At 35.0% G+C, this 23,132-nt stretch overlaps 1 protein-coding gene across 3 annotated transcripts in view; it reads left to right on the top strand.

Moving 5' to 3' along the window:
• The window catches only part of KCNH7 (potassium voltage-gated channel subfamily H member 7), a 484,953-nt gene that overhangs the window by 421,834 nt on the left and 39,987 nt on the right, over window positions 1–23,132 (top strand). For all 3 annotated transcript variants that reach the window (XM_043576908.1, XM_043576909.1, XM_043576907.1), the window contains 2 exons: window positions 2,691–3,090; window positions 10,199–10,398. In XM_043576908.1, the coding sequence (XP_043432843.1) occupies window positions 2,691–3,090; window positions 10,199–10,398 (600 nt within the window). The remainder of the gene's footprint in view (window positions 1–2,690; window positions 3,091–10,198; window positions 10,399–23,132) is intronic.

Genomic DNA, 23,132 nt, shown 5'->3' with positions numbered 1-23,132 from the left:
AAATTAGTAACACAGGAAATGACAGATGCTGGCAAGGATGTGGAGAAAGGGGAACCCTCTTGCACTGTTGGTAGGAATGCAAACTGGTGCAGCCACTCTGGAAAACAGTATGGAGGTTCTTCAAAAATTTAAAAATAGAATTACCCTACAACCCAGAAATTGAACTACTAGGTATTTATACCAAAGGATACAAAAATACTGATTCAAAAAGGCACATGCACCCTGATGTTTATAGCAGCATTATCAACAATAGCCAAATTATGAAAAGAGCCCAAATGTCTATTGACTATGACTGGGTAAAGATATAGACATAGATATAGATATAGATATAGATATAGATATAGATATAGATATAGATATAGATTTAGATATAGATATATAATGGAATATATATTCCATTATATATACAATGGAATATTACTCAGCCATCAAAAGAATAAGTCTTGCAATTTGCAACAATGTGGATGGAGCTAGAGTGTATTATGCTAAGTAAGTCAGAGAAGGACAAATACCATATGATTTCAGTTATATGTGGAATTTAAGAAACAAAACCCATGAACATAGGGGAAAGAATGTAAAAAAAAAGAGACAGAAGGAGGCAAAACCATAAGAGACTCTTAACTGTAGGGAACAAACTGAGGGTTGATGGAGTGAAGGTGGGTGTGGGATGGGCTAAATGGGTGATGTATTAAGGAGGACACTTGTGATGAGCCCTGGGTGTTACATAGAAGTGACGAATCACTAAATTCTACTCTTGAAACCAATATTATACTATATGTTAACTAAATAGAGTTTAAACAAAAACTTGAAACAAAGAACCAACGAAATTTGAAAAAAAAACTGATCATCTAAAATGTTAATAATTCAAATGATGGAAAGTTTTTTCTTCCAGAAAACTACTTAATAATAACTTAGACTTGGGGCGCCTGGGTGGCGCAGTCGGTTAAGCGTCCGACTTCAGCCAGGTCACGATCTCGCGGTCCGGGAGTTCGAGCCGCGCGTCAGGCTCTGGGCTGATGGCTCAGAGCCTGGAGCCTGTTTCCGATTCTGTGTCTCCCTCTCTCTCTGCCCCTCCCCCGTTCATGCTCTGTCTCTCTCTGTCCCAAAAAATAAATAAACGTTGAAAAAAAAAATAATAACTTAGACTCTCCCTTTATTTGTTGAGAAGAGATATACTCTTACATTTGTGAAGAAAAAAAATGCTATTTTCTTTATTCCACCTTGAAAAACAATAATTCAACATTGGGAGCAGAGAAGACTCACTTCTTCACACATCCCATAATGAACAAAGACCAGAGCCCAAATGTAATAAGCACATCCCAACTACACAAGTTCCTCTCACCTCTAGAAGGGTCCAATACAACTTAAAAAGAATTTAGAGGAGACCAAGGGATCTCCCCTCCTCTTAGTGACCACTCTGAAGAAAAAGAAAAAAGAAAGAAACTACAACACTTATTATAGAATTCTGATGAAACTATTTTTCTTAATATTTAGTGCTTTTTTTCCACCAAATCAATATGGATAGAGGGTGATAGTTCTGCAATGTGCTATTTCTTTAATTAAAATATAAGTATTCTTAATGCGGTTGGATGTACTTTGCAAAATAAACACCAACAATGAACACATAAAATGACTCAATAATTGATTGGTAAACACCATGTAACTATGGAATAATTATATGCCCTGTGAATTATATAGTACTTATAGCTGACATTATTTAGGAAACCTAAGAAATGAACTTGTAATTTGTACTTATCAGATTTCAAATCCAAACAACCAGTGAAGTATCCTGTTATTATATAGAAGTGTCCTATCATTAGATACCTGGTCAGTAATAATCATACAATTAATTACACATATCACACCCCAAAGAAAAATACGTAATATCATTGGGACTTCAAGAAACAATTTATCAATTTAACACATTTGGGAATGAAAAATGAATTTAAATATAGTGTCTAAGGCATACATGCAATCATCCAATAAGTTTCCCAATTATCTGCTTGCCTGGTTCTTCTCATTATGCAGGTTTCTCTCAATTCTAGTATCAGTTCCTCAGCAAGTTCTTCTTTGGCCTTTCTTTCCAAAGCAGTCTCCATCCTGACTCATGCCCTCAAATACCCTCTATCATACCACTTTGTCTTATTATTGTTGTCACATTTTTTTACTCTTTAAACAATCTTATTGTTCGTTTCTTTAAAAAACATCTGTTTCTCCCCTCGAGACAGTGGACCTCATTTCTCCTCACTAGATACAGCATTTTGTCTAGTAAATAAATATCTTTCTATTATAAAAGTGATCACGTCTGTTTGCTCAACGCTACAATCCCAGTGTGTAGGCACTTGCTAGGCACACCAGTAACACATGGGACGTTTCTTGGTGAATGAATGATTTACTGACTATTCGTTATCTCCAAGGCACTTGGTTAGAGCATAAAGCTAGACAGATGGAGTGTCTGTCCCATGGGTCTTGCATGCCAAGATATGAATGTACCACACACTTTCAAAGTATTTTCCAAAGCAGACGTAAAGTTAAAACAAACAAAAACTAACCTTAATACTTCATTCAAATATGCATTTATCTTCAATGCTACCACCTTGTTTTGACCTGTTTCTACCTACTTTGCTTCACAGGAACATACACTGAGTTGTTTGCCAACTGTTTCTGACCATACACATTTGTTTCCACAGACAACAACATTAATTGGTCTTTTGAAGACAGCTCGACTCCTTCGTCTGGTGAGAGTGGCCCGGAAGCTTGATCGCTATTCAGAATATGGCGCTGCTGTTCTAATGCTCTTAATGTGCATATTTGCCTTGATTGCTCACTGGCTGGCTTGCATTTGGTATGCAATTGGGAATGTAGAAAGGCCCTACTTGACAGACAAAATCGGATGGTTGGATTCCTTAGGACAACAAATTGGGAAACGTTACAATGACAGTGACTCAAGTTCTGGACCATCCATTAAAGACAAATACGTCACAGCACTTTATTTTACCTTCAGCAGCTTAACCAGTGTAGGATTCGGGAATGTGTCTCCTAACACCAATTCGGAGAAAATCTTTTCAATCTGTGTCATGTTGATTGGCTGTAAGTAGATTTCTCTTTTGTTATCTATTAAGATGAGATAATATCACAAAATTGATATCTCTAGAGGATTAAGAATAAGGCAAAGAAAAAATTATAGAAAACTGTAGAGATAACGGGATTACATATATGGGTACTATATTCTATCAAAACTGATTCTGTGAAAGGGAGACACTGAAGGACTTTCAGGACTTCAGAAAACCAAAAACTGAAAACTGGAGTGGCATGGATCTTGGGATCCAGGAACTGAGACTTGCAGTTCACTTTTACTGCTGTAAAAGTGTCTGTAATTTGTTACCAATGGTTATTTTCTATTTTAAGCTGAGGTCAGATTACAATGGGAAAGACTAGTTTACATTACGTTACTAGTTTATATATATATATATATATTTCTATCTATATAGAATATATATTTCTATATAAAATATATATATTTCTATCTATATAGAATATATATTTCTATATAAAATATATATATTTCTATCTATATAGAATATATATTTCTATGTAAAATATATAGAGATAATAGAAATGTTTCTTATGTATCTGCATTTATACACATATATACACAAATATATATATTCTTCACCACTTACTGACTAAAAATGCCTTTTCCTATGACATCAGGCCAAATTTCAGTTATTGCTCTTTACCTTGTAATAGGATGATGACATCAGTGTCATTAATGAGGTATATTTTTTTGGAATAAGAAGCAAAAAAAAAACGCATTAAAAAAGATGTATAATTTTTCTTAAAAATCATACTGTGGAGTCACTAAAGATAACCTTGCTGATACCAAACAGCAATTGACAAAAGCATAATGGATTTTGAATGCTTAAAAAAAGGCATCATCCTTAGATTGTATACAAATATGAAAACAGATCCAGAGTTGCTTTTTAAATGTTAACACATTAACTAATGAAATATACTTAGATAACCTTTATTATGAAACTTAAATCAATTCACCCAGTTTATTGTTCATTGTATTTAAAATTTACTTTTCATATATATGTCTTAGTATTTTTATTATGCTAGGATTGCTATAGGCAAATGGTATTATATTCAAATAACCCAAGATATTCTACAGATGCAGGCTAAGTCTGTACTACAAACACAGACGTAATCTTGTACCCAGAAGGAAATGAAGAGGGACCTACTGGGAAAAATGGAAAAATTCATTCCAGAGAGACTAAATCTCTCGGAACAAGCACAGTCCCACCCACTCTGTGATTACAACTGCCAGTAAATACTTTACAGAGATTATCAATCTTAGTGAAACAGGTAGCAAACAAAATTTTTAAAAGTCTGTTCCTAATTACTTAAATATCTGTATAGAAAAAAATATATATACTTTTCATAAAGAAAACAGAACCTGCATGTTGAAACTTAGAATTTGCAAGAAGGAATTTTTCAAATGCACTGAAGTTTAACCTGCTCACCACTTAGGGAATACCCATCAGTTGTGAGGATTGTTAAATACATACTACTATTTATCCTGTGAATCATCTTAAATTAAAGAAAACCCAGTTCTTTATTTGGCCTATACCCAATCTCTAATCCCTAAATCAAGGTTGTTGGCAGTCTTTTTACCTTCCTTCCTTTCTTCCTATCTTTTTCCTTTCTTTCCTACCTTCCTTCTTAAATATAGCACTAAGCTATTTCTATTGATTCCTTAAGAATACTTGGTTTCTTCAGACAATTTTCATATTTTAGAAAAAGAGAAAACACTTTAGTTAACTGAGTAGAGTAAGATACAACCACAACCACCACCACCACAACAACAACAAAAAAACAAGCTTATGGATCCAGAGAATAGATTGATGGTTACCAGAGACTGGGGTGAGGAGTAGGTAAAATGGGTGAAAGGAATCAAAGGTATAAATTTCTGGTTATTAAAATAAATAAAAAATAAATAAATAAATAAGGATGTAATGTACAGCATGGTGACTCTAGTTAATTATACTATATTGTACATTTGAAACTTGCTAGAAGAGTAGATCTTTTTTTTTATTTTTTTAAACTACCAAATTTTTTTAAACTAACATTTATAAACTTCCAAAAAAATTTTTTAATGTTTATTTATTTTTGAGAGAGAGGGAGAGACAGAGCGTGAACGGGGCTGGGGGGGCGGGGAGCAGAGAGATAAGGAGACAGAATCAGAAGCAGGCTCCAGGCTCTGAGCTGTCAGCAGAGAGCCGGACATGGGGCTCGAACTCACAAGCCGCGAGATCATGACCTGAGCCAAAGTTGGACACTTAACCGACTGAGCCACCCAGGCACCCCTAAACTACCAAAAAATAATTTAGGCTGCTTTTTAATGTTTATTTATTTATTTTGAGAAAAAGTGGGGGAGGGGCAGAGACAGATGGAGAGAGAGAGAGAGAGAGAGAGAGAGAGAGAGAGAGAGAATGAATCATAAGCAGGCTCTGTGCTGTCAACACAGAGCCTGATGTGAGGCTCTAACCGACGAAGCTGTGAGATCATGACCTGAGCCTAAACCAGAAGTTGGATGCTTAACCGACTGAGCCATCAGGTGCCCCTAAAAAAGTAGATCTTAAAAGTTCTCATCACTGTGGTGATGGATATTAAGTAGACTTATTTTGGTGATCATTTCTCACTGTATACAAATATCAAATCATTACTTTGTACTTCTGAAACTAATATAATGCTATATGTCAATCATATCTTAATAAAACAAACAAATGAAGCTCAGAGCCAGAATTGACAGAAATGATGAAACTGGTAGACAATACCAAGCACTTTAACCAATGTGTATGTGGATTCCCTGAAAATGGGGGAGGGAACCAGAAAATAAAATGTATCAAAATGTGTAAGAGACAGCTAAAACAGTGCTCAGAGAGAAATGTGTACCTTTAAGTGTCTTTATTTTTTTTAAGTTTATTTATTTATTTAGAGACAGAGCATAAGTTGGGGGAACGGCAGAGAGAGGGAGAGAGAGAGAATCCCAAGCAGTCTCCACTCTCTGTGCTGAGCCCAATGTGGGGCTTAATCGATAACACGACTATGAGATCATGACTTGTGCTGAAATCAAGAATCAGACGTTCAACTGACTGAGTCACCCAGGCACCCATTAAGTGTTTATATTTTTAAAAAAAAGATCTAAAAATCAAAGATCTAAGCTTCTGTCTTAAGATCTAAAAATCAAGGATCTAAGCTTCTATTTTAAGACAAGCAAATTAAACATATAAGTAGAAGAAATATCAGAGATAAGAGCAAAAGTTAATAAAATGAAATCATACATTAGAGAAAATTAATGGTAGTATATTCTGGCTCTTTAAAAGATCAATAAAATTGATAAACCTCCTATTAGACTGGTAAGAGAGAAGACATAAGTTAACATGTCTTATATGAAAGAAAAGATCTTACTATCCATTATAAAGATATTAAAAGAATAATAAAATAAGATTATGAAATACTTTATAATAATAAATATGACAATTTAGATGTGATAGAAAAGCTTCTTAGTGAAACAAATTACCAAAACTGAAACAAAAAATCCTGAGCCATACAATAAAATTTGATAAATTGTATTTCATCAAAATTGGTACCTCAGCTTTTCCAAGGACACTATTAAGAAAAGGAACAAATGATAGATTAGAAGAAAATACTCTCCATACTTAGACCTAAAAAAAAAAAAGTCTTGTATCTGGAATATATCAAGAATTCTTACAACTCTGTAATAAAGGACAACTCAATTTAAAAAGTAGCAAAAGATTTAAACACATTTCACAAAAGAAGATAAATTAATGGACAATAAGTGCAGGAAAAGATGTCATTAGTCATCAGGAAATGCAAATGAGAACTCTAGTGAGGTATTACATGGCCACTACAAGGTTAAAATGAAAGACTGGCAATACCAACTGTTGGTTTGGGAACAACTGATACTGTTACATATTGCTGGAGGGAGTATAAATTGACACAGGTTTGAGAAACAGTTGCGTGGTTTCTTATAGAGTTAAACATACCACACAATTCCACTCCTAGGTGTTTGAAAGGGAAATGGAAGTATATGCCCATACAAAGACTTGTACACAAATGTTCGCAGCAGTTTTACTCATAGTAGCCAAAAATGAAACAATGAGCTTTCTGTCAACAGAAGAGGTGAACTGAACTGGTAGAGCCATTGGATGGATACTGCACAGTGATTTAAAAAAAAAGAAAAGAACATTTTAATGATTTATACAACAACAGGATTAATTTCAAAAACATGCTGAACAAAAGAAGTCAACACAAATGAATGTATACATCATGATTCCATTTATATGAAAACCTAGGAAATGCAAACTAATCTTTAATGACATACATTGGAGCTTAGTGGTTGTCTAGGTTCTGAAGTGAGTATGCAGGCAGCCAACGAACACTGGGGAATCTTTTGGGGTGATGGAATGTTCTATATCTTGATTGTGTTTATAGCAGCGTATACATTGGTAAAAATTAATTGATCTGTACCATTACCACCTATTTAACTTATTGTATGTAAATTACACACCTATAACATCTAATTTTTTAGGTTAAAACTTTTTAAAAGTTTGTGTATTAGGTAGAAAACGTGTATTTGCTCTATCGGTACATTTCAGCTAATGTTTAATGGCCTACTAAATACATTCATTTGGTTAGCATATCAGATTTTAGGTGTGGTGTGCTGAAGGAAGTTTTAAGATATACCTGTTTTGTTTCTATAATATCCAAGCCTAAAACAAACCATCTGGTGAAATTACAACTATCTATTGAGGAAAGCTAAATAAAATACTGAGTTGAAGAGAGAAATGCCTTTATATAGTCTACCATCTTGCTTTTGACTCATATTTGGATTCATATTTGCCATCTTACTTTTGACTCGTATGCCAATTGTTAAGCATTAACCGAATAATGTATAAAGAATATAACTATGTTGTGCTTCTTTCTTGCTTACGGCTCCAGTTGCTCCTGAAAAAAAAAATCAGAAAAAATAATTTGTGCCTTCATTACAACTTAAAAAGCCACCACATAGAATTGCCTAAGAGAAATACATGTTATTCATATATTAAACTACATGCTTTTAATCTAGATTTTGCCATTTTGTCAATGAATGGAAATACCTGTCTATGACCCAGACTAATGTTTTGGTTCATTTTCATAGCAGTATGGAGATAAAGCCACAATGTAGAAATGAAACCATAGTATGTATTACAAACAAATTAAGAGTGCTTTCCCTGACCCGCCTCCAAGTAGTTATGTGGTTTAAATAAAATAACTGGCATTGAGGGGCACCTAGGTGACTCACCTGGTTAAGCGTCCGACTTCAGCTCAGGTCATGATCTTACAGTCCTTGAGTTCGAGCCCTGCGTTGGGCTCTGTGCTGACAGCTCAGAGCCCGGAGCCTGCTTCAGATTCTGTGTCTCCCTCTCTTTCTGCCCCTCCCCTGCTCATGCTCTGTCTGTCTCTGTCTCAAAAATAAATAAAAACATTAAAAAATTAAAAAAAAATAACTGGCATTGATTATGTCCCCCTGATGAAATCAAATGAACTTAATGTGTGCTACCTATAACTGTTTCCTGAGAAAATGATAGATACTTTGGAGACACAACAGCATGCATAAATATTTCTGACCCTACAGTTAGGAAGAGTAAAATGCATTTTTCACAGGAATCTCCTTGGATCACAGGAATCAGTTTCAGGCAAGTATTGCTAACTCTCTTCTTAATCAACTACTCATTTACTCAAATTGGGCACGAGTCTTTATCTTTGGAAGGTCCAATCTAAACAGCTTGTCTACCTTACTGAGAATTACTGTCCTTCACACATCCCAGGTCAGGCTCACTACAGATCTCCCCAACTTTCATCTCTTTAAATAGATAAAAACAAAGGGCCACTCCTTTCTCTATGGCATTCTCTGACTTGAGCTATCTATGGTATACAAGGCCATATGAACCAAGAGACAAAGATCAGATGGAAAATTAAGCAAATGACCAAGAAGATAAGTTGTTTTAAAATGCTTAACCCGAATTTGGTCAAAATCTACTTGAAAAACGATTAAGGGGTTTATAGAAGTAAAGGTTTGTAAAGTGTGTTGTGCTCGTGGGGGGCGGGTGGGGAATGTGTTTGTTGAATACAATTGAATCAAACACTGTGCTCATTTTTTACCACGTGCTCAGGATATTGCAGGCCCAGTGCCTTAACATATGCTACCCTCTCTCTACGGTTCTGGCACATGCCCAGAGACCAGAATACGGTCCATGTATCATGATTTGACTTTCTGTATAGAATACAGCACTGTTTTAGGATTATTGGAAACAATACAAACATAAAAGGAAAGAGAAGATACTCAAAGAACTTACGTTAAATCACAAAGATTTAGCCCGGAAAACACTGAAAAGGGTATTCTACATAAGTACTGGAACGTATAGCAAGGATTCTCATTGCAGTTCTTTCTTCTCACAGACAAAAGGGAAATGTATACTCTATTTTTTTTCTACAAAAATAAAATGATGTCCTCATACTCAAGCCTGAGATATCTGTTTCTCATGTAAAAATACTGTAAAACTGAATTTTAATAGGTTAAAAATCGTATACAAATAAATAAGGAAAGTATGAGTTCCTTAAAACAATGTATCATTCCTTAGCAAAACCAAAGTATTCAAAATAATCTTGAGATTTATAATAGATTTTTAATATTAAAAGGTTAGGTTTGAGTCTGAGAGGCAGAGATGTCACAGTTTGAAAATAAAAATTTTAATCCAGCTCCAGAAAACATATCTGTGGTAACTCTGTGACATATATCCTTATTACATTACAAAGAAAATGTTTATTTTAGAGGCATTTTATCTCTGTAGTCAATATTCCAGATCATAGGTTGATAATGTAAACAATCTGAGTTTATATTCTAATTTAGAATCCATGGTGAATTTGGAGACTTTTCCTCTCCAGGTTTATTATCAAATTTATAAAATTTATAATATTGGCTTAACTTAATTTTTTCCCCATTGGCCAGTGATAAATCTTTACAACTGGATTGAGATCATAAAAAAATCTACAAACTTGAGATTCTGACAAGATATAAAAATGCCCAAGTGCAGTCTTCCCCTATAACTTTGTTTTTTATCCAATCCAGCACTAATGTATGCAAGCATTTTTGGAAATGTATCTGCAATTATCCAAAGACTATACTCGGGAACTGCCAGGTACCACATGCAGATGCTTCGAGTAAAAGAGTTCATTCGCTTTCACCAAATCCCCAACCCTCTGAGGCAGCGGCTTGAAGAATATTTCCAGCATGCATGGACATACACCAATGGCATTGACATGAACATGGTATGTATTTCTGTTTTCCAAAATGGAAGTACTTCAGGCATTATAGCTACAGTTCAAATGGGAAAGCCAGTCTCACCAGCTTTGAACCCCTTGCTTTTGTTTTCCTCTCGGATGTTTATTTTCTCCCCTGGAGATAGTCTCTCATTCTCAATTCATGGCATTGCATGGTGCTATATCTAGTTATACTGTGTGGCAAAGGCATTATAACATGATGCAAACTGATATAACTGTGTAGTAGAGTTCCCACTTCTGGTTAGGGAGAACATGATTAACATAGGATTTGGGCTTATCAGCACCTGTCCTAGCTTCCAGCACCCAAAAAAATAGTTGGACCCATGTGTGTTAAGATTTGACAAGTAAATAGTAACAATCACTCTGATGCCCCCAAACAGAAATCCAAAGTTAACATTCCTTTAAAAAAAACAGGACATTTTGAGGATTTGTGGGAGAGGTTAGGGAACTTCAGCATGCCATAAACATTTCATGATTGGAAGTTTCATATTTCTGTTAAGGACAAATTTTTCTATATTTACAACAATTAACTATGTGCCCTTTTACTGTACCTGGTTTAATGCATCTTTCCTTTCAAGGAGGAAATATGGATTTCTTCATAACTTTTAAGCAAATTCAACATCAACAATCACTTTTCATAATTCCTCCCACGTCTATCAATGTTTAAAAATCAACATAATTAAGGAGATCACCATGGCATAAAGAGCTCTTTTTATTATTAGGTGAATGGCACACATTCTCTTGACCTACCTGTATAGCTACAGAGACTGATTCCTACAGATAAATTATGTGACACGCCCAAATTCTATGGCATATCACAGATCTATTAGGAAAGATTAAAAATACGATGGCCTCCCATGTGTCAACTCCTCCAGTGGGCAAGGACCCTGTTGCTAAGAATTCTTCGGAAAATCAAACCACTCACATTTAATGACATGAACAGCATAATACAATTTTTGCATAAGTAAGCCTATCCAATTTAATTTGACGTTTTTTATTTGACTGGTAATATTCTGACAAAAAAGCAAATTCTGACAAAAATTAGCAGTCAAAGGGCAGAAGGCATGGCAAATGTTGCCCAATTTGAAAGCCATGTAAGGATAAGCAGATTAAAGCCAAATGTGATGTATTTGACTGAGAAGTAAGGACATGCCGGTATAAAAATTGACATTTGATAAGCCAATCAATTAGTACATTTCATATAAAAGCATAACTGAATTCCATGAGTTATTTCTAATTATCCCAAAGTTACTTGAGAAAATTCATTTGATAAATTTATATCACTAAGATATAACTTAAATTTCATAAGAAAGCACCTACCAATTTATCACTTTCGATGCTTCCATCTGTATTATTGTTGAACAAAGATACCAGCATTCAGAAACTATTGGGGATTCTGTAACTCTGGGTTGGCTGAAGCAGTGTCAAGACTTTTTAATCAGAACACGTGTCACTCAATTTTGTTGTTCCATACTGCCAGATTATTTCACTAACAGTAATAAAACAATTATATATTGTACATCCCCTCTCCATATAACTAGTTTTGTGACCATTTTTGTGATAAAGTCTCTTTTTGACAACTATTTAGCTTTCATTGTTTGACTCTATTACCTATGAATATGGTTTATATACCACTTGCCTATTTACAATGTACTTATGAAAGATTTATCTCTTTCCTGTCTGCTTCACACCTTAATACATGGAATCACAACACCCACCGGTAAGAACAGGAGGTATTTATATCCAATTTAATTCTCGTGTAAATTGTGGAGAACACCCTTGTTATCTGTCAGGTTTAGAGCTTGTTAAGTGATTTCCAATGTTAGTTCTGATCTTTTTTGCATGATGTAGCAAAGGAAATACAAAGCAAGGACCTGGAGAAGATAACCTGGAAGAGGCCAAGTACAGAATAGAAATCCTTAAGTTTAACAAGAACTTGACCTCTAGTAATATTTATATACAGTTTCCCCCTCCCCACAAAAAGTCACTTATCTGCTCCTTCCTCCACTCTGATAAAGGTTATGGGTATACGGTTTGCATTAGATAATTGTCATAAAGAAAATGTCATTCTCTTTCATCATCCTCTATTTTCATGATGTAGGTGCTTTACTTTCCTTCCATCTGCATGCCTGTAATTACATGATCCTGGAGTGTGTAAGCTCGAAACCATGTGCCACTGAGTCTTGCATGTGGTTTTGAGAGCTTGACTTTGCACGAACTTCTTGTTTGTACACAGTGTCTACATTTCTCATCTTGTGACTGCAAAGTGAGTAAAAAAATCAAAGTGCAAGATAACTGAAAACTCAGCAAGTGGAAGATGCCTGCTTGTTACACACAATGTGCAAAAAACAAAACAAAGTTAGAGAAAAGTAACTGTACTCTTAGACTACTGAGAGGTTAAAAAAAAACAAAGTAGATTTTTTACCTCTAAAACCACATTCTTATAATCCCCGTGTCTTGTTAGTTTATTGTTAACCAAATAGTAATTTAATAATAATTTAAAGTGATTTAAATTTATGTATTGTGATACATAAAAGTACATCAAACTGTTGTATTTTACATCAGCATTTCACGTTATTTCATTTAAGCACAACCTTAGACATAGTTTCTCGTGAAACATTTCAGGTCATTTTTTTTTTTTACTGTCCAACCATGTCAAAATGAGGTATAAGGTTTCCAATTACATGTATTAACTGACTCAAAATTATTTTTCGTAACCCAAAACATGGGATTCCTTGACAGAACTCAAAACATAGGAAACAGGCCTAAAATGTGCAGCCATATTTCTTATTCCCTGGATCTTTTGCTTTTTGTGAAATAGCTATCGTCACAATATTCCAGAACCAAAAGTATTCTGGGGACATTTATGGGCTCCCTTTCAATGGAACCAAGTGGTTCAGAGTACAAAGGGAAAAGAGTCAAGATAATGAAATTAAAGAAAGGATAGTGTTCTTTTGTATCTGATGTCAAGCTTAGGAATAATGACAATTTTTTCAAAAATGTCTATAGGTCAATTCTGAAAAACTCTCTCCCTTCTACTCCTCCAAATTTGACCAGTTAGGAAGAGGAGATACTTTCTCAGATTAAGATTGAGAAAGGGTATCTCAAGGATTTTCCCAAATTGAAAGCTGTCCTCTGACCCAGTCTGAAACTTTCTGACATTATCCCACATTGATTTTAGTTACAACATTGTCAAGAACTGAAAGTCAATATAGAGTCAAATTTCTTCATATTACACACAAGGGCCTGGCCTTGTGACCAGGCTCTATACATCATCCTGGAGGGAGGGAAATAAATCATTCATGACAGAAACGACTTCATAATTTAAAATTATATTGACATGGAAGACAATCCTTTATGAACAACTGAGGAAGAATTTTATTTCTTATCTTAAAAATGCCCCCCTAGTTATGCCTAATAATATAAAAATAAGAACAGGCATTCAGAAGACCTAAATACCAGCTCTTTAATTTGCCACTCATCTTGGACAAGTCACTTAACCTCTCTGTAATTTCATGAAACTTGTCATTGTCAAATGCTTTTAAAGCACCAGAACTCAAATATGCTAAACATATAGAACAATTATTATGGGAGATTTTCTGCTTAAAGATGGAGATTCAAACCTACCTGCTGCCTGCTCCCTTGCTATCTGTAGTGAGCTTCTGGCTCTCTTTTATGGTGAATTGTTGATGACAGAGAACAGAAGGGAACCATTTCAGGTAAACACTAGGACAGGAATTGAGTCCCATATGTGGGGAAGCACAAGAGAAAATTAAGGCAGGTAGTGCAGAAACAACTTTGTTTAATTTATTTTAGGAAGAAAGAGAGCAACTGACATTTTTTTTTTTATCCTGAGGTATTAATGGAGAAATTTTTGAGAAAGAGACATAGAAAGGAGTTGGAATGAGAACCTAGGAAGAGGGATGAATGTTTCAGCAGGGTAGATAGACAAGTTTTCCTTAAAGACAGGCAGGTACAAAAAGAAAAAGGGTAAAGGCACTGACTTTGAGGAGAAAAGGAGAAAACTCAATGGTATTAGCACCACATGGTCTAATCTCCTTGGTTAAGCAGAGGGTAGATTAAGTCCTCAGAAAGAAGGAGGTATAAAATAGGAGAAGAGTTGAAGAAGCGGGGAGAACTTTTAGGGATCTCATTCAAGAGTCAACTGAGTAGGCTAAAAATGCTTAGAACCAAAATAGGACTCGGAGTGACAAATCATTCATTTATAATAGCCCAAACAAACAAAGCCAATCAAAATGGAGAAGAGACAAATAAATAATAAGCATATTGTCTAATAGAAATTCTTACTCCTTGGAGTTGATGTGATGTCTAAGAAGCATCTTAGTGAAAATCTCATTTCCTTCCACGGCTCTTCTCCAGCTCCTCTGCTATCCCTCAGAGAATCATCTGTTAACTCTACCTATTGACCTTAAGTACTAACTACTACCTACCTACGACTACTACTGACTGCTGACTACTCTCTACTTAATTGTTAACTACAAATACTGATTATTTCTGCATCCATGATCTAACTCTACGCCATCAAACACTTTGTTGTACCCATTCTCTATGCTAACTGAAATGACTTCATCTATGCCAGACCTTTATATAAATCTCCTCCACTCAGTCTATTTTGATACACCATAGTGAAAGGTAATGATGAGCTCTTTCAGTCCTGTGCAAGTCAGCCACTCATATAGAAACAGTCCTTGTGACATTAAACCCCATTGGAAATGTTAAGCAAAATATACAGAACAGCATGGCTTGTTTTTACCATATTGTTTTCATCCCCCTTTAACTTTTTCTAAGGATCCTTTATGCAGCCAAGTTGATAAATAGGGTCAATGGAAAACCTTTGATTCTTTAGTCATAAAGTTTAAAAACATGATTAAAAATACGGTAGCCTCATATTTACCCCTCTAGCAGGCAAGGATTCTAGGAATTCTTCAGAGAAGAAAATCACTTAAATTTAAAGATACCAATAGCACAACACAATTTTCATATCGGTGTATAGTTTGCATTGATGTTTTTTTTTTGTTTGACCGGTAATATTCTTAACAAAAAAGCATAGTTTCAAAACCAGCAGTCAGCCTGCAAAAAGCATTGCAGATATTGCTGAATTTGAAAAAAAAAAAAAAAAAAAACGTTTCTTCTCTACACAGACTAGTGAGTAAATTCACACATTTGAAAATGGGGCATGGAGACTGGCAAAAACCTGCATTTATTTTATTTTTTTTATATTTATTTATTTTTTTTTTATTCTCAAGTTAGTTAACATACAGTATAGTCTTGGCTTCAGCAGTAAGTAGAATATAGTGATTCATCACTTACAACACCCAGGGCTCATCCCATCAGGACTGGTGAGACATCTTTTAGTTTTCTGTAAGGAAATACCTAGCTACTATTTAGGAGTTGTATTAAAATAGCTGTCTACAATGTACTTTAGAAGATGTTTTCATCTGCATGCTGATTAGTTAACAGAAACTGCCTGGCTCTACAGAAACTGTGTAGGCAGCAAAGTTTCTCGCTAGCAAGAAATCTCCTAGCACACGTGCTTGCCTAGTGTAGCCAGTACCTGAACCATATGTGCTTTAGAAAGGGCAAGGTGCATGTCTTTCCTATTTTTTACCAAGCTAGTTACTCTAAAGTCTCAAAAATAGCACACAGAACAGTAAGTGCCATCTGGAGCCCCCTGACATGCACAATAGCAGACTTCAGACAGGCATCTGGTATTTTCGTGTCCCAAATGGTATGTGCTCCATCATGTTTCACAAATGATTATGGTCACTTCATCCTTGTCTCCAACCGTTATCAAGAAGGACTTATTTACGGCTGGCACCATGCTGCTTCTGTGCAAAGGGAGCTCTTAACAGTGGGATTTTATCTTCGGTGGTTCCTGAACCACGGGAAATGACAACGTGGCCTGGGGCTTTATGCATGAAAAAACAGTCATTGCAAAAACACCACACTGAGGCAGTGAACGTATTGCAGTTCTTGCATTCATTAGTAATGTTCTTCTCCCAACAATAGGATAGTGGAAATGATGTGTCCAATTTTTTTAGCTCTTTGAAATAATGGTGCCATTCAAACAGGACTCTAGAGTGCATCTCCTCCTGCTGGAGCATGTGATGCGTTTCCAAACACTTTCTCTGGAGTCCTAGAAGCACAGGAGTAATTCAAACTCCATTCAGTTTGAGATCACTTACTATTCAACACAGATTTAGCCTATAATTTAAAAAAATACAGAAAGACATCAAAATTTAGCTTTACAACATTCTGTAAATATGACTTTAAGTCCCTTTTAATTCAAATATCAGAGTAATTCAGCATTTATCAAACTTAATGAAATCAAGCCATTCACAATTTCTCACAAAATAAAGTCCAGTATTTTCTTTAGTGGGAGAATTATCTGAGACATTGCAGGAACCTGTAAATTTATATTGAAATGGATGTGTAAAAAAAAAAAAGAAAAGAAAGAAAGAAAGAAATGGATATGTTAATAGTCCACCCACTATGTCAGAGTTTAGGTGTTTTTTTTTTTTAATTTATTTTTTTAATATACATCCAAACAGATGTCAGAGTTTTTTTATATCAGTTTTTAGGGGTAAAAGCAAACAAGAGTAAGTTCATCCAGTTCAATTGTTCTTATAGTCTTAAGGCAGTAGTACTTAAGGAATTGACATATTTTTTAATTGTTTTCTTGGTTTAGACATTATGCTATCCGTGTGGATGAGTGTGAGTGGAAAAAATATATAATCCTTGCCTCTTTTATAGCAGATGTTCCTTAAAAGCCTCTTTTTGTTTGCATCTTGGGGCTCCTATTGGTCAGGCGGGTCACCCCCAGAAGTCTACACTCAATTTAAGAACTGATAAGAATCATTCTTATTCAGGCTCCAGCACCTAAGATAGTACATTTTCATACTCTGGAGCTATGCTAAATCATTTATATAAGTGCTGCAGTTCATTTTTTTCCCACTCCACTGGAATCTTCTTAGATCACAATGCTTTACACCACCACAGAACTGAAACATATCAGTAGCTAGAAACACCTACCAGGGTGAGAAGATAAGTCAAAGGTTCATTCTGTGCAGGTATAATTCTTGTATTTGAATCATAGAGCTCCATTTCTACTAGCCCTCATCTTGGTTTTGTTTTGGTTTTTTTTTGTTTTTTTTTGGTTTGGTTTGGTTTATGAATTTATTTTGAGAGAGAGGCAGTGCACACAAGCAGAGGAGAGACAGGGAGAGAGGAAAGAGATAGAATCCTAGGCAGGCTCTGCACCATGAGCGCAGAGCTGGTCGCAGGGCTCCATCTTGGGACCTGTGAGATTATGACTTGAGCCAAAACCAAGAGGGACGCTCACCCAACAGAGCCACACAGGCGCCCCACCCTCAGCTTGTTCTAACAGTGGAATCACTATGTGTGGATGCCAGGAAATTGGGGTGTTAGTCGTATTTTAAGATGGGCACTTTAGCCCAGAATCTGACTCTAATTTCGTCTGCTTTGTCAATGACCAGTGCTTCATATTGAACAATAGACACAAAACACTGAGGTCACAGCTTTATAATAAAGCATGTATGGTTAATCAAGATGTTTCCTCTATAAATTACCTATACGTAGCATTTTTGCATAGTTTTTTGGTTACCTTTTTCTTATTTTATAAGAAATCTCTGTGAATTATAGATAATAGTGTTTTGTCTGTCATCTATATCGCAATTTGTTTCTAATCTCTTTTCAATATGTTGATTTTGTTAAAAATATCTTACAGATTTAAAAATGTTTTTTTTAATTATTTTAAATATGGTCCAGTTAGTCAACTTATAGTTCAGAGATCTTGTCCTGATTTTCAAAGGTCCTATGAAACATACGGATTATACAAGTAGTGTGCCAGATTTGCTTGTAAGTTTTGTTGTGTGATTAGAAAGAAAATTCTGTATTCTGTTTGAAATGTAGCTTTGTAGATTATTTTCTTTGTCTGAATAGAAGGTAGAATGTAAATAAGTCATTATTTTTCTATTGATTCAAAATACCATCTTATTTAAACATTAAATTGTCAGATATAATGGGTATACGTATCTTTACTTTCAAATTGGCTCTATTTGTTCATTCCTATGGCAATATAATAATTTGTACTTAGTGACTTTATACTATGCTTTAATATCTGACAAAGTAGGTCAACCCTAACTAATCTTGTTTTTCTTATTTTCCCTGGCTACTTGAGAGTTCTTATTCTTCCAGATAAGATATATGACTGTTTTCATTCAATTACAACAAAGTCCACATTGACATTTGAGATAATCCAAAGATGAGATTGTCAGATCTGGCTAATGAGAGTCGGAAATTGTAACCAATATCAAGATTTACCAACAATGTCAAGAATGTATATAATTTGGGGCTCCTGGGTGGTTCAGTCAGTTGAGCGTCCATCTCTTGATTTCAGTTCAGATCATGATCTCACAGTTTGTGAGATTGAGCCCCGCATCATGCTCTGTGCTGACAGTGCAGAGACTCTCTCTCTCAAAATACATAAATAAACATTAAAAAAAAAAAAAAGAATGTATGAGGGCGCCTGGGTGGCTCAGTCAGTTAAGCGTCTGACTTCGGCTCAGGTCATGATCTCACGGTTCGTGGTTTCGAGCCCTGGGTCGGGCTCTGTGCTGACAGCTCAGAGCCTGGAGCCAGCTTGGGATTCTGTGTCTCCCTCTCTTTCTGCCTGTCCCCCACGCCCACTCTGTCTCTCTTTCTCGCTCAAAAATAAACATTAAAAAAAAATTTTTTTAAGAAATTCTTATCTTTGCTATTAAATTTATTCTTCAACTTTGTACAGCATAGTCAGTTAAACAAATGACATATATTACACATTTCCATTTTTACCTGTGTATAGATAATAAGGAGTCAAACTATCTTCTTTACAGCAACCTAGTACATTCCCTACATTGTTTTGATAGGACTTTTTCTTAGTTTAATGTAATGTGGTTTGGTTTGGGGTTTTGGAGGATTTTCCTTGAGCATTTATGTTGGATATTCTAGGTGTGCAGTCATATCAGCATCAAAAAGAAAGAAATTCATTCTCTCTTTTTAAATACTATGTATTATGATTTTTAGTTCATTAGATCTTCCGAAACAATTTTGAATAGAGATAGCTGACTTCAATAAAAATAACTTCACCATTAAGACTAATACTTTTAAAATATCTTTGCATTCCTGAAATACATGCTACTTGGTCACTGAGTTTTTTATTCTTTTTTGATTCTGCTGGTTAGTAAATTATTTAGAATTTTGCCTCTATTTTGATATGGCATACACTTATATGCTCTTTTAATGTTAGAAAGAAATTATCTGTAAAACCATGTGGTCCTGGAGGTTTTCATATAGGTCTTTAATCACCATTTCAACTCTACTAGGTATTTATTTACTCTTTTTCTTCCTTGGCCAATATGGTAATGTTTGTTTTGTGAAGCATTCGTCCATTTCATCTAGGCTTTCAGAGTTGTAAAATGGCATGTAGGGTTCTCTTCTAACCCAGTCTTTTCTGTATCAGCAGGTACATCTGCCTTCTCATTCCTAAACTTATATGTTTTGTTCTTTCTACTTTCCTTTAGCAGGCTTTCAAAAGATTTATGAATTTCATTGGATGTTGTTCAAGGAACTAGCCTTTGCATTAATTTATACTTGCCACTATTCTTTTTATTTCCAGAGTTTGCCCTCATTAATTCCCCATTTTTTATTCCTTTGGATTGGTCTATTATTTTCAAGATTGTATTAAGGTCTTTTATTGTTGGAGTCTTTCTTCTGTAATACCGAAGGCATGAAGACTGTACATTTTCCTTTCAATGCAAGCTTTTCTGTGGTTGCATCGGTTTTGGTATGACTTCTCCTTTTATTGCTTTCTGCATTATTTCTTCTTTGATCCAAAGGTTATCATAAAGTATGGTTCTTTATATCCATGTATTTCTGATTTTCTGGTCATGTTTTAATAATTTTTAAAATTTTTGGATTATAGTCAGAGTTAATGGACTATATAACATTTCTACTTTTATAAATGTTTAAGCACATACACTTAATGTAAAAACAATCTGTAGTTGCAATTTTTAAGATGACTGATCTTTATTAAGTCTTTCCAAAGCATTTAGCTTTTTATTTTCATGGGGATGAAGGAAACTGCTCTCTTGTTTTACACATATTTTATTATTTTATGTGCAACATGATTAAGTTACCTGATTCCACTAACAAGTACAGCTGGCATAAATAGATTTCAGAACACGCACAGCTGGTCTAAAATTCAGTTGGCAGAAGTAGAAATGTGTAGGAACAATATCTGAAACATTTATTAGAGTGCCGGGGTAGCAAGAATCAATACATTTTACAGAAGAGGAATCAGATAGGTGGAGGAAGATAACTTCTGCTATTTTGAGAGCTTCTCCTATTTTGTGAAAAGTTTGGTAGTTGCTGATATAGTCATCACTTTTTCTAGGAAACAATTGGAATTGTTGTCTGACCCTAACCATTCGAAGGAACAAATACCCTAACTGGTACAGTGTGAAAATGACATTTATGCTACATTTCTATTCTTTGTTAATTATTGATAAAAACCAATAAATGAAATGAATGGGGAATGTTTTGTCACCACGTTAGACGCAACTTTAGAAATCCAGTGTAATGGACAGCTGTGGTAAGTCAAATAGTTGAAGGAACCCTAGACTAAGTCTGAAGTCTTAGTTCCTCCACAAATAAAATCCTTAATGCATTTATATTTAAGCTTTCACATATAAAAAATGAGGTAATCACCACTCTCTATGTTTTATATAAAGTTGAATCAAAACATTTGATTCTAAAATATTATCACGAGAAAGGTTTCTGAAAACAAAACTAGGTTTAAGTTCAAGACAGCATATCAAGTACAGGGTGGTACTTAAATCACTCTTTTCATTACCTGGCAGACTGCACTCCCTTTTCCTTTCTTTGTGAGTGAGCTCAGGTCATTTACAATTCATCCATTTTGGAAGAAGTGTTTTCAAAGCATCCAATAGACCCCACTGTAATTTATTCTGTTAATGCCTGCCCTTGCTCCCTCTCTCAAGGAGTTGGGTTCAGGGGAAGGTCCTGCAATTGTTTCTCAGTATCCGAGTTCCTCCTGTTATCTTAAGAAAACCTAGTGGGTTCCGTGGGTTTCCCTTGAGATTTTACTGCATACATCTTAATGCACCTTTTTTAAAAAAAATAAAATAAAAATAATCAGTCTTCTGCTGAGTCAGCAGAACTCCAGAATCTGGGTAACAAGGACATGGATGTAAAAGCAATAAATCCTTTCTGCCTACTCATCATTACCCACACTCCAACTCATCCTTGACCCTGACTTAATCGGAGTCAGTTTAAAGTTGTCCTTCTGGAAGCAAAGACGCATCTCACATATCATGCTGTTAACTGAGAGAGGCAAGGAGAAGAAGCAGGAGGGAAAACTGTTTCATTTTTCAAGGAATCATTACTTGTATCAAAAGTGGTTCAGGATTTATGACACTGGTTTCCCTGTCTGCGTGTGGCACGTTTCTGTTCTGTTCATGATTTTGTTTCTAAATGATGTAACCATGTGACATGACAAATGTGGAAAAGTTACATTTTTAAAATTAGTTAATTTTCTCAAGGTTTATAAAGCCCCCTATCATGGATTGCAGGATACTTTGCTTTGCCAACAATCTGGCCAGATATGGTATCCTTATACAATAAAATAACTCCTTATTCTCATTAGTCACGTGAAGGTAAAATAAGAAAGCAGATAGCAAAGCAGTTTGAGCTTCAGACCACAGCTGCATACACTTGAATGTTTATAACTCCTAAAATAATCCACTTCTCATGATCAGTGGGTAAACATGAAGTATTAAACATGTAATCTCCAAGGAAAGATGAAAAATATATGTTTCCTATTCCTTAATGATAAACCATAACCATAGCAATAACATGATCTGGGATGACCTCAAAATTAGGGAATGCATGAGTTTCTAGAAACAACAAAAGCAAGGTTCAGTATCTTGTAAGTGGTAAGGATTTATCAAATGCTGAATGCCCACATGGCAAACAGTGATTCTATCAGAATCAGAAAATGCTATAAAGTCTTAAGGGCAGAGATTTAAGATTTAATATATTGCCTGCATCTTCTATTTGATAATCACACTTGAGGATTAGTGTTTCAAGGGGAGTGCTAATTTGTGTTTTGATTAATCCTAATTTGTCAAGATCTAAGTGTATTTAATGAACCAGAGAAGCCCCTCAGAAAATTTCCTAATGTGAGTTATCATAGTTACCAAACTTATTCATAAGATTAATTTGCTGTTTAGGGGAATCATTTGACACAGACTGTCTTCTTCAACGGTGCTCTTTTCAGCCTGCCTTTAGGAATGTTCCTCTCTGCAGCTATGCTAAGTGAAACAAATAAAAATGCATTCATTACAACATAAACCAACTTTCCAATATTATCTCGATAGAGGATATCTATAAGAAAATACATTGTGATTTTTTCCAGAGCACATAGAGGGTTTAAAACACTATAGATGGTGTCTGGAGAACATCTTCATAAAAAAAACTCCATTGTTGATTTCTTCTAACAGAGTTTAGAAAGTATACCCACCATAAAAGAGTATTTGGCAGTCCAGCCTAATAAACAGCAGACATTGAATCATGTATCTTAAATTTGAGGAAGGAATAATAGAGTATATTGTGAATATTTA

Source organism: Prionailurus bengalensis, chromosome C1 (genome assembly GCF_016509475.1).
Source record: "Prionailurus bengalensis isolate Pbe53 chromosome C1, Fcat_Pben_1.1_paternal_pri, whole genome shotgun sequence".
Classification (NCBI taxonomy): domain Eukaryota; kingdom Metazoa; phylum Chordata; class Mammalia; order Carnivora; family Felidae; genus Prionailurus; species Prionailurus bengalensis.
The sequence above is the reverse complement of the archived record's forward strand: the minus strand, read 5'-3'. Positions and strand labels throughout refer to the sequence as shown.